Below are 13,503 nucleotides of genomic sequence, written 5' to 3' on the forward strand. Positions count from 1 at the left end.
GGCAATAGAATAATAAAATAATCAGTTCTATATGTTTCTTGAGAAGATTGTTGTTCTCTTTCGGTATTAAGAATTTCATCAAATTGTTTTTTTTTCTACAAGAAATAAGTGTCATAGGAAATTTAGGGGTCATTAGAATTATTTTCGTTATCATTGTCAACTACATTCTCATTTCTAGACAAATATTTATTTAAAGATCCTTAGAGTCTACCACTGTCGTTTGCTTGGAACTTTTACAAGTGACCACTCCTCCATTACGCAAGAATACTCATCCTGACTGCGAACACAAATTGTCCATATCAATCTGGAAACTGGCATCTGTATAACCTGTAACTCTCAACTCATTTTTACCCCTATACACCAAGAACATATCCTTTTTTCTTCTTAGGTATTTCAAAATGTTTTTTTACTGCTGTCCAATGACTTTTGTCTGGGTTGTCCTGAAAACGAATCACCATGCTCAGAGAAGATGAGACGTCAGGACGAGTACAAGTCATGAAATACATGATCGATCCTATAGCAGAAACATATCGGACTCAACTCATTCTTTCATGTTCATCACCAGAACTGGGACATTGAGTTTTACTCAATTTGGTGCCATGTTGCATAGGTAGAAAACCTTTCTTGGAGTCTTGCATCTTGAACCTCTTCAAGATCTTATCAAAGTATGTACTCTGACTTAGTCCTATTAGATGTTTCGATCTATCTCTATAGATCCTTATACCAAGTATGTATGCAACCTCTCTTAGATCCTTCATAGCGAAGCAGCTCACAAGCCACATCTTAACACCTTGTAACGTCGGGATATCGTTTCCTATAAGGAGTATGTCAACCACATACAACATTAGGAAGACTACATTACTCCCACTAGCTTTGATATACACACGAGACTCACTTTCACTTCTTGAAAATCCAAACTCTTTGACCTTTTCATGAAAGCAAAGGTTCTAGCTGCGAGACGCTTCTTTTAGTCCATATATGGACCTTTCAAGCTTACACACTCTATTCGGGTAATTTGGATCAATGAAGCCCTCAGGTTGTGCCATATACACTTTCTCTATGAGTTTTCCATTAAGGACAAGCGGTCTTCACATCCATTTTCCATACTTCATGATCATGAAAAGCTGATATAGCAAGTAATATCCTAATAGACTTGATATTGGCTAGTGGTGAAAAGTTTCCTCATAATCAATCCCTTAAGTTTGAGTGTAACCCTTTGTAATCAACCTAGCCTTGAACGTGTGCACATTCCCATCCATGTCGATCTTCTTCTTGAAGATCCATTTGCACCCAACAATCTTAATGCCAGGTGTAGGATCAACCAAATTCCAAACTTGGTTGTCATGCATGGACTGAATCTTGCTCTCCATGCTCTCTTTCCACTAGGGATGTCAAAAAGTCCCGTAGGGGCCCCGTCACGTTTGGGGGATTTTTTTTTAAAAAAAATCGGGGGCGGGGGCAAAGTTAACCCCCGTTTTCATTTCGGGGGCGGGGGCAGGGGTAGGCAATCCCGTCCCGAAATCCCCATGGGGACCCCGTTAATAAATTACACATATATTTACATATATTAATTATATAAATATAATAAGCAATAACATGATTTTGAGCTTCCAAAATTCATCAAAAAACATGTTTTTAAGTTGTTAGTATATTTTTTTAAAATGCTATAACTTTTTTATTTTTAACATATAAAATTCTGCTATAAATAATTATTTGTTACCTAAAAAATAGCTTATTTTAGCCTAAATAACAACTTCTTTTAGACCAAAAAAAAGTAGCCTAAAATCAATCGGGGGCGGGGGAACGGGGGCGGGGGCGGGGTTAAGAAAGGGGATTCGGGGGCGGGGGCAGGGGTAGGAACATTGAACATTCCGGGGGCGGGGGCGGGGGCAGGGGAACAGGGAAATTTCGGGGGTGGGGGCGGGAGATGCACTCCCCGCCCCGTTTGCCCCCATTGACATCCCTACTTTCCACTTGGCTGATGGGTTTTGAGCATTACAACATTCCTATGGTGCACATGCAACTCTAATTGCTTTGGATCTAGTTTTTTATCAAGTTATACATGCATAATAATTTTCCAAAGCAAAACCCTAATGGACTACAAACACCACAAGCAATGGATGAACAAGAGAGAGAGAGAGAGAGGATGAAGGCTTATTGAAATCGGCTAGAGTTCTCTTAGAAAGCATAGGGGCCGAATTCTATAAGCCATGCATGATGTCTGTTTATACTTGTGGCTCCTAGGGTTTTAGGTGGAAACCCTAATTTGACTACTTAAGCCTTAAGCAGCCCATAAACACCTTCTAGAATACTCTTTGGACGAATTCTCTATGGGGTTTCCATAGATTTCGTCCAACCTTATTCCCAAGGTGATCCATCAACCCAATTCCAACTATCAGTGATTTGCAACATCAGTCCCCGCTCTTTTAATCAGTCTCTTTTGATCACTAAATTAATTCCAAATTAATTTATGATAAATACTACTTAAATATTATGATTTCTCAATTAATATATTATTCTTATAATATATTAATAAATCATTTATCAACCTCTTTCTCATAATTCATCCTATCAAGTTGTTATGGTGAAGACAACCCAAAAGGACCATGCTACTATCGGGTCAAGTACATACCAATTATAGTTATGGGCTTAGACACCTAATGCAACAGTATCCCACTTGGATAAGTCTAATAACTATAACTGCAAGTACGACTTCAAAATCCAATTAGCAATCGTAGCTCTCAAAAGCCTCTATTGAACTCTGACCTAGTCAATGACACGTCCTATAGATAAGGGATCATATAATCCTCCGTTGTGTAAGATATCATGTGGACAAAGACATGGAACATAATCATTCTTGATGTCCAACAGTTTTTTTCCTGACTTATGATTTGTTTGACATAGAACTTAATTGAACACATCAATTTAGTCCTGATCGGGCCTGTCACATAAGCTAACAGAAAATCATCAAAGGACCCAAGATATCGCTTTTACCCTCTTAGGATAAAAGGAACAGATAAAGTTTGACTTATATGCTTGTACTATTTACTCATCAAATCATACACAACAACACGTTTTATAACATCAAGTTACTGATGCGTTTACGCATTATGAATGCACAACAAACTCGTAAACAACAACTCATATAGCTCGGTTTAAAGATTCTAGGATATTATCATCTCACAATCACTTGTGATAAATTCCATGAAATGATTCACAGGAGCGTGGGTTTAATCCAATACTCAAATCTATTCCAAGAGTACTCATGAACGTTGCAGCAAACCTTTGATATGTCTAAACACTTAGACAATCTACAAACCAATTTATGACAATCTAACCTCATAACTTACTTCCAAAGTATGATCGACTGTGGATAATTTGAACAATCTAATTATTCTGGAAGTAAAACTTGCAAAAGTGAAACAATAGTAAACAATTGATACAAGATAGTAAACTTTACTCATAAATAATTCTCCATTAATTAATCATCAAATGCCAATTACATTTATCTATTACAAGTTTCTAAACACCTATCTAATCACTAAAATTAATATCATCCTTCAGACCAATTCTCCTCGCATGTTGTAAGTGCTTAACCCTGCTCAAACCCTTTGTCAGGTGATCTAATGGGTTCTCCTCTGACGATACCCTCTTGACTACAAGGAGTCCCTCTTCTACCCGATGTCTGATGAAGTGGTATTTTCTGTTGATATGTTTGGATCTACCATGATCCCTTGGTTCCTTGGTTAGGGCAACCGCTCCTTTGTTATCACAGAAAATCTTCATAGGCTCCTTTATGCCTGGTACAACTCCAAGGTCTCCAATGAAGTTCTTTAACCGTATTGACTCCTTTGATGCTTCGCTCGCTGCTATGTACTTTGATTCACACGTTGAATCAGTCACGGTCTCCTGCTTGGAACTTTTCCAAGTAACTGCTCCTCCATTTAGGGTAAACACCCAGCCTGACTGAGAGCGGAAGTTATCTCTGTCGGTTTGAAATCTGGCGTCACTATACCCTCTCACTCTCAAGTGATCACTCCCACCAAGTATAAGGACTCAATCTTTAGTCCTTCGTAGGTACTTAAGAATGTTCTTCACTGTTGTCCAGTGAGCTCTACCCGGGTTCCCTTGATACTAGCTAACCATGCTCAAAGCAAAAGACATATCAGGGCGAGTACATGTCATAGCGTACATGATCAAGCCAACGGCGGAAGCATATAGCACTCGACTCGTTTCCGCTATCTTGGCATCAGTACTCGGACTCTGAGTCTTACTTAGCTTGGTATTGCTTTGGATTGGAAGTTCCCATTTCTTGGAATTATCCATGCTAAAACGTTTCAGCACCTTGTCCAAGTAAGTACTCTGACTAAATCCTATTAGTCTTCTACTTTTGTTTCTCAATATCCTTATCCCCAGAATATAAGCAGCTTCCCCTAGATCCTTCATAGCGAAACACTTCCCAAGCTAGGACTTAACCTCCTGCAAGGTCGGGATGTCGTTTCCTATGAGTAGTATGTCATCAACATACAAAATTAGAAATCTAACTATACTCCCACTAGCCTTGACATACACACAGGACTGATCCTCGCTTCTCGAAAAAACAAACTCTTTGACTTTCTCATCGAAACAAAGATTCCATATGTGAGACGCTTGATTTAATCCATAGATTGATTTCTCAAGTTTGCACACCCTATTCAGGTATTTAGTATCCACAAAACTTTCTGGCTGACACATGTAAACATCTTCAGCCAGTTTCCCATTAAGGAAGGCGATTTTGACATCCATCAGGAAAATTTCATAATCATGAAACACAATGATTGCTAACATAACTCTAATAGACTTGATCTTGGCCACTAGTGAAAATGTCTCATCATAGTCAACCCCCGGGGTTTGAGTAAATCCCTTCGTAACCAGTCGTGCCTTGAATGTATGCACATTCCCATCCATGTCGGTCTTCTTCTTGAAGATCCACTTGCAGCCAACCATCTTACGACCCGGTACATTATCAACCAAGTTCCAAAGTTGATTGTCATACATGGATTGAATCTCGCTATCCATCGTCTCTTTCCACTTTGCAGACTCTGGGCCAACCATGGCATCCTTGTAGTTTTTAGGTTCATCCAAATTTATCAGTGTACTATCGCTGATAAATGTATCACTTTCTGCTATTATATGGAAACCATAAAACACAGGTGAAACACTAACTCTACCGGAATGTCTTAGAGGTAAGGACTCGTCAATTGGTTCAACAGGAATCTCTTCCTCAAGTTGAGTGCTAGTGTTAGAGGATCCTTCATTGCTTCATTCTTGAAGCACTTCAAGATCATTTTGCCTCCCATTATCCTCTTGGCATATTAGTTATCTCTCGCAGAAAACACCTCTCCTTGCTACAAAAACCATGTTGTCACTAGGTCTGTAGGAAAGATATCCAAAAGATTTATGTGGGTAGCCGATGAAAATACACCGCTCACTGCAAGGTTTAAGCTTGTCGTGAGTCTCTCGTCTTACAAAAGCCTCGCAACCCCAAACCTTGATATGTGCTAACGAGTGAACCTTCCCTGTCCACATCTCGTGAGGTGTTTTGGCAACCTTCTTAGTTGGGACTAGATTAAGGATATAGGCGGCAGTCTCTAAGGCATACCCCCATAATGAGATAGGTAATGAAGCTCGACTCATCATAAAACGAACCATGTTAAACAAGGTTTGATTGCACCTCTCAGCCACGCCATTGAGCCGCGGTGTCCCAGGTGGCGTCAATTGTGAAACAATTCCAAATTCCTTAAGATAGTCGTGGAACTCGATATTAAGATACTCACCACCCCTATTGGATCTAAGCATCTTTATCTTCCTGCCCAATTGATTCTCCACTTCTTGCTTAAACTCTTTGAACTTTTCAAAGGTTTCTAACTTGTGCTTGATTAAGTAGATATATCCATATTTGTTATAATCGTCGGTAAAAGACACATAGAAGCAGTTAGCGTCCCTTGTGGCGGATCTGAAGGGCCCACACACATCGATGTATATGAGATCCAACAATCCCTCACCTCTTTCACAAGTGCCAGTGAAAGGTGATTTAGTCATCTTTCCAAGCAAACAAGATTCGTACGTATCATCTGACTTTAGGTCAAATGACTCCAATACTCCATCCTTTTGGACTTGGACTATGCACTTCTTGTTGACATGTCTAAGACAACAATGCCACAAGCATGCCTTGTCTAAACCATTAGACGAATCGATATGCGACACATTATTTCCTAAGTTGTCTACAACCATCACAGTTTCATATACACCATTACACGATAATGCTTCAAAATAAAAAGTTCCATTATAGAAGAATTAATAGAAATAATTTCATTGTTAAATGAAAATCCAAAACCTTGTCTGTACAAACCATGAAAAGAAATAATATTCCTCTTCATCTCTGATGAGTAGCAACAATCATTCAAATCTATCCCTAACGTACTACTAAGAACTAAAGAGTAAATCCCGATCTTGGTGACAAACGACGATTTCCTATTCCCCATTATCAGGTTCATCTTCCCATGCTCCACATCCTTACTTCTTTTTAGCCCCTACAAATCAGAACAAATGTGAAAACCACATCCTGTATCAAGGACCCAATAATTAGCATGTTATGAGTTATTATATTGACTAATATAAATACTTGTGAAGGTGGGCTTTATCTTCCCATCCTTGATGTCCTGCAAGTATTTAGGGTAGCTTCATTTCCAATGCCCCTTGTCGTGACAGTAGAATCACGTTGCTTCCTTCGGATCGGATGGGGGAGTGGCAAAACCGAATTTTGATTTGGATCCATTTGAAGTAGATCCATCATGGGACTTTCCGTTGTTGTTGTTGGAGGGAGCTTTCCTCTTCTTCCCTTTTTCATGTCCTATGGAAAGGACTGGGGCAACATCAACAGGGGTAGACTCGACAACTTTGCCTTTTAGTCCACTTTCAGTAGTTCTCAATAAACCTTGAAGCTTGCTCAAGACGAATTCCTACTTGTTCATAAGATAAATCATCTTGAACTGATCAATCGCCAGCTCTTCATCAAAGTTGACGTTCAACTCGAGCAACTGATCCACATACCTTTGCATCCTATAAAAGTAGCTCGTGATGGACTCTCCATCTTTCATCTTGGTTGTGATTAACGAGGCAACAATCTCGTACCTTTCTTGATGTGCACTTTGATGGTACTTTTCCATCAAATCTTGACACATCTCGTAAGGCCAGTAGTCCTCGAAGAATCGATGCAACTCAGGAGTCATAGTGGCTACCATTATACACGAAACCTTTGTCGCGCCTTTCTTGTGAGCCCTATACTCAGCTAGCTGTTCAGGAGTAGATTTCGATTCATCGTTCTCGTTGAGCTGTTTTTCGAGAACGTATTCCTTTTCTTCGTAACACAAGGCCATTCGAATGTTGCGGATCCAATCATTGAAGTTGGACCCATCGAAGGTGATCCTTACACAAATGTTCATGAGAGAGGAGCTTGAGGAGTTGGAGTTCGAGCCAGAAGTGTTGTTTGAGCCAGACATCTGAAAAAGAGAAAGAAAAAAGTTTAGATTAGATAAATAATCCTTAATATAACACCCAAATGAAATATTAAGGCTAGGACCCAACACCGTAATTTACAATTCAGAAGAGGGATGCCGTAATCCAATTGCAAATTATCTAAAGGTAGGTAAATGACGATTTACCAATTCCACCATGAAAAACAAAATGAAGAATTAGGTTTTAAATGAAATGAAATTCCTAGATTCTTTTGAAATTCACTGAACTTTTCAACGGCATGTTTAATCTCGATTACACCCTTCAAGTTTGTGATTGGGATACCGAGTATCACAAAAAGGTGTGAAAAACCATGCAAATTAACTTGGCACTCTCAAGTCATTTACCACCTAATGAATGTGTCGGTTAACCACACACACTCCATTGATCTATGATAATTCTCTAACTACCCTTTGCCACCCTTGTTAGTCCTAGTTAGTGTGTTGGTTAACCACACACACTCCACTAATGACTTTGACAAGGTGCAAACTGTAATCTCATGGACTAGCATCATTTTGATATTTTCCTAAAGTAACTAAGATTGGGAATTTATAAAAACATTTAGTTACTTTATAATATTCATTATACTTATTAATAAGGAGTTAATGTCCTATCCTACTTGTTCGGATAACGGCCCTCCACCAATCAAGGAAGCGGTGGGTGAGAGTGGACACCCATTCAACCGCCATTTTATAGGTAGTTTCCTTATACCCCCCCCCCCCCCTTAGAGATCGGCTTCCTGAATGAGGTATACTAACGGTAAGAATGACTCATCTTATATATATATATATATATATATATATATATATATATATATATATATATATATATATATATATATATATATTAAACTTTTAATATTATAATAGTATAAGGGTTGCATTATAAACTTTTAAAATACTAGGGTTTTAGAATTTAATATTTCAAAATTAAAATTTTTAATTAAATTTTAAATTCCAAAACTTGAGGGCAAGTTTTTGAAATCATTCAAAACTTCTAGATCAAATTTTAAAATAATTAAATTCAAATCTTCTAGATTAAATTCCAAAATTTGACAGTATCTATTTTACTTAGTAAGAAGATTCAAATCAAATTTTACAAATGATTAATTTATCACAAAATCTCATAATTATCTTAAAATTTGACAATTATCTTTCAATTAGATGAGGATATCCATTACCATATCAGAAAATTCGAATTTAATTAGTAAAAACAACTTATGGTAATTATCCAAATCTAATTTAGGCCAAAAAAAATCTGAATATATGCCAACAGACGGGTCTCCACATCGTGTCATGCCATAACACGTCGTGGAAGAGCAACACGTCGTGTTCAACTATGATCACGTCGTGTTCATCAGGCAGAAAAAAATGATTTTCTTTTAGCTTTAAACAATTCACAAATGCATCAAATATAACAGAAAAATACCTTAAGCTCTGCTACCACTGATGAGTTTTAAGCATTACAACATTCCTATGGTGCACATGCAACCTTAATTGCTTTGGATCTAGGTTTTTCTCAAGTTATACATGCATAATAATTTTCCAAAGAAAAACCCTAATCTAGCATACATATTTTCCGAAATCAATAACTAAACTAAAGTTAGAAGAATACCTTTTCCTTGTTGATTGCACCTCTAATGGAGTACAAACACCACAAGCAATGGATGAACATGAGAGAGAGGATGAAGGCTAATTGAAATCGGTTAGAGTTCTCTTAGAAAGCATAAGGGTCGAATTATATAAGCCATAGGGTCTATTTATACTTGTGGATACTAGGGTTTTAGGTGGAAACCCTAATTTGACTACTTAAGCCTTAATCAGCCCATGGACACCTTCTAGAATACTCCTTGGACGAATTCTTTATGGGCTTTCCATATATTTCTTCCAACCTTATTCCAAGGTGATCCATCAGCCCAGTTCCAATTAATAGTGATTTTCAATATCAGTCCCCGCTCTTTTACTCAGTCTCTTTTGATCACTAAATTAATTCCAAATTAATTTCTGATCAATACTAATTAAATAATATGATTTCCCAATTAATATATTATTCTTATAATATATTAATAAATCATTTATCAACCTTTTTATCATAGGGTTTAGAATTTAATATTTCATAAATGAGACTTTTCAAATTTCAAAACTTGAGGGCAAGTTTTGAAACTCTTCAAAAACTCTTTAATTTTAGAATTTAATGTTTCATAAATGAGACTTTTTAAATTCCAAAACTTGAGGGAAAGTTTTGAAACTCTTCAAAACCTTTTGGATTCCAAAACTTGATGGTTAGTTTTGTAACTCTTCAAGACCTTTTGAATTCCAAAACTAGATGACAAGTTTTGTAACACTTCAAAGCCATTTATATCAAATTTTAAACAATTAAAATAATCACATATTTTTATCATTTACCAGTTTGATCTAATTCAACTTATATAGCAAGACAATTCAAATGAAATAATACAAATAATCAATTTAGCATATAATCAAACTATCTTAAAATTTGATAATTGTCTTCCAATTGGATGAGGATAATCACTATCATATCAGAAAAATTGAATTTTATGATACAAAACAGTTTGTGTCAATGATCCTAATCCAATTTTGGGCAAAAAAAACTCAAAAAACTGCAAATAGGGGATCCTACTCGTCGAGTTCATGGCATGGACTCGACGAGTTCATCCTATATGATCCAACTCATCGAGTTCCCATATGGGACTTGACAAGTCCAGCAGTCAGTGGCCAAAATGACATTTTTTCAGCTTTGAAAATCAAAGAATTGCATTAATATAACAGAAAACACCCTAGGCTCTGATACCACTGATGGGTTTTGAGCACTATAACATCCCTATGGTGCACATACAATCCTAATTCTTTGGATCTAAGTTTTCTCTAGTTATACATGCAATTTTCATTTTCCAAAGAATGAAGCCTAACTAGCATACAACATTGATATTTGAAAAATAAAACGAGTTAGATGATTACCTCTTTGTTGTATCTTGTAGAACTTAGCCTTACAAGAGCTTAGCACCTCAAATGTGATGCCTCAAATAAGTCACAAAACATCAAGAACAATTGGAGGATTATGAGAGAGGTTTAGGAGGCACCAAAATCGTCTATACTCTTCTTAGAATACTTATATGTCCGATTTTAGGGCTTAGGGGTTACATTTATAGGGTAGAATTCCAAGGGTTACTTGTAAACCCTAATTCATTCACATAGGCTTTTGATCCAATAATTTATTTGGAGTAACACTTCATGGACTCTCTCATAAGCGTAGTCCATCACTAATCAATCATGGATCATTAGCCCAAACTATATGTATTGTTGATTTACATAATCAGCCCCTATTAATTTAATCACTCTCTTTTGATCACTAAATTAATTCCAAATTAATTCTTGATTAATACCAATTAAATAATATGATTTATCAATTAATATATTATTCTTATAATATATTAATAAATCACAAACAACCTCTTTCTCAAATATCCTTCCTGTCAAATTGCTCCGGTGAATGCAACCCAAATGGACCATGCTATTATCGGGTCAAGTACATACCAATTATAGTTAAGGGCTTAGACACCTAACCCAACAGCTCTGCCTCAGGTTGAGGTTCCTCAACAGGTTGTTGCACCTCAGGTTGAGTAAAAGGTTCTTCTTCACTTGACTCTTGAAGCTCATCAAGGTCAATATGGCTCCCACTATCCTCTTTGGAAATGAGATCCCTCTCGAGGAAGAATCCCCTTCGAGCAACAAACACTTTGTCCTCAGAAGGCTTGTAAAACAAGTATCCAAAAGATTTTTGTGGATAACCAATGAAGTAACACTTCTCTGATCTGGACTTGAGCTTGTCATTCGCCTCGTGACGAACAAAAGCCTCGCAACCCCAAAACTTTATATGTGATAGAGAAGGATGTGTTCTACTCCACATCTCTGAGGGTGTTTTAGTAACCTTCTTACTAGGTACGAGTTTTAGGATGTGGGCGGCTGACTCTAAGACATATCCCCAAAATGATATCAGAAGTGTAGCTTGACTCATCATAGATTGAACCATGTCCAACAACGTTCTATTTCTTCTCTCAGCTACACCATTCAACTGTGGTGTTATGGGAAGAGATAATTGTGAAACTATTCTACAATTCTTAAGATGATCATAGAATTCAAAACTTAAAGATTCTCCACCCTATCAGATCAGATCATCTTGATCTTTCTACCCAATTGGTTCTCTACTTCATTTTGAAACTATTTGAACACCTCAAAGGTTTTTGACTTCTGCTTGATTAGATAGATATATCCATATCTACTAAAATCATCAGTAAAAGTCACGAAGTATCTTTCTCTATGTCTTGTGGCAGATTTAAATGGTCTACAAATGTCTGTGTGGATGAGGTCCAACAAATCATTACCTCTTTCACAGTGGCATGCAAATGGTGCCTTTATCATCTTGCCAAGTAAGCAAGATTCACATACATCATCCAATTTGAGGTCAAATGATTCCAAGATCCCATCCGATTGGAGCTTGGCGATGCGTTTCTTGTTTATATGGCCAAGTCGACATCGCCACAAACATGATTTATCCAATTCACTATTAGACGAACCAACATTCAATAATGATTTATCAATTTCACCAACACAAATAATACTTTCATACACACCTTTACAAGGACTAGCTTTGAAAATAAAACAACCATTCTTATAAACTAAAATGTCACCATTATCATTATCAAACGAAAAACGACAACCATCCTTATAAAGTGCATGAAAAGAAATAATGGTCCATGCCATATCAGGCGAGTAGCAACAATTTAATAAACTAAGATAAACACCACAGCTAAGCATGAGCTCATGGTTCCCAATCCTTGTAACAGCTGACTTGTGCCTGTTTCCCATGATTAGGTTAAGCTCACCATGCCTCAACTTCCTACTTTGTCTTAGTCCCTACATATCAGAGCAAATGTGAGTGACACATCCTATATCAAGAATCTAATAGTTAGAAGTAGATGTGTTATGGAGTTCTATCATGAACATACCTGAGGTGCTAACCACCTTGACTTTGCCCTTCTTAAGGTCCTCTAGGTATTTAGGGCAACTATGCTTCCAGTGTCCCTTTGATTTGGCAGTAAAAAGAAACAGCCTCACTTGGATCAGTAGAAGGAGCTATCTCAGCTTGGACCTTTCTCTTAGGATCTTGTTCAGACTGTCCGAACTTACCATTTCCCTTTCCTTTGGGATAAGAAACCCTTTTCCTTTTAGCAGAACCACGATCAATAGCCAAGACTAGGGCAGTAGGGTTAGATTTTTTGGGTTTCTTCATGCTCGCTTCAACTGTCTTGAGCATTACATGCAACTCCATCAAGGTCTTATCGAGGTAGTTCATATTGAAGTCCATGATAAACAGTGAATATGAACTGCTAAGCGAGTTCAAGACCATGTCGATGATCAACTCCTTAGGTAGCTCGACACCTAGATTCCCAATTCTGTCTATGTACGGCTTCATCTTTTAAATGTGCGCACACACATAAGCTCCCTATTATTGTTTACATGCCATGAACGACTTAACGATCCCGAATCGTTCTTGCCTAGCTTGCTCTAGGATCATGTTCTCAAGCTGCTGGTTTATGTCAAACGCGCCCCAATTTTCAATGTTCTTCTGGAGATCAGAATCCATGGTCGCTAACATAAGGCAAGCCACTTTGGTTGATTCATCGTAATGCTTGTTGTAGGTAGTAACTTCTTTTGGGGTAGCATTCTCTCCAAGTATGGGAGCATCTTCGTCGAGAATATACTCTTTGTTCTCATATCTCAACGTGAATCTCAAGGTCCTGATCCAATCAAGATAGTTTGATCCATCCTCATTGAGCCTTTCCCTGTTTAGAACTGACATTAGAGAGAAGCTTGATTTTTGAGTTAGAGGAAGAGAAAGATTGTTGTTGTTGTTTGTCGGGATCGACAT

The 13,503-nt window shown here is 37.4% G+C and overlaps 1 protein-coding gene across 1 annotated transcript; it reads right to left on the bottom strand.

Annotated features, from left to right (window-relative positions):
- Nucleotides 1–13,080: 13,080 nt before the first annotated feature.
- Nucleotides 13,081–13,503, bottom strand: LOC145030438 (uncharacterized). Its single transcript, XM_078978803.1, has one exon. It carries the CDS (start codon nt 13,501–13,503, stop codon nt 13,081–13,083), a length of 423 nt encoding a protein of 140 aa, XP_078834929.1.

This window comes from Lactuca saligna, chromosome 2 (assembly GCF_052625555.1).
Source record: "Lactuca saligna cultivar CGN05327 chromosome 2, ASM5262555v1, whole genome shotgun sequence".
Lineage (NCBI taxonomy): Eukaryota > Viridiplantae > Streptophyta > Magnoliopsida > Asterales > Asteraceae > Lactuca > Lactuca saligna.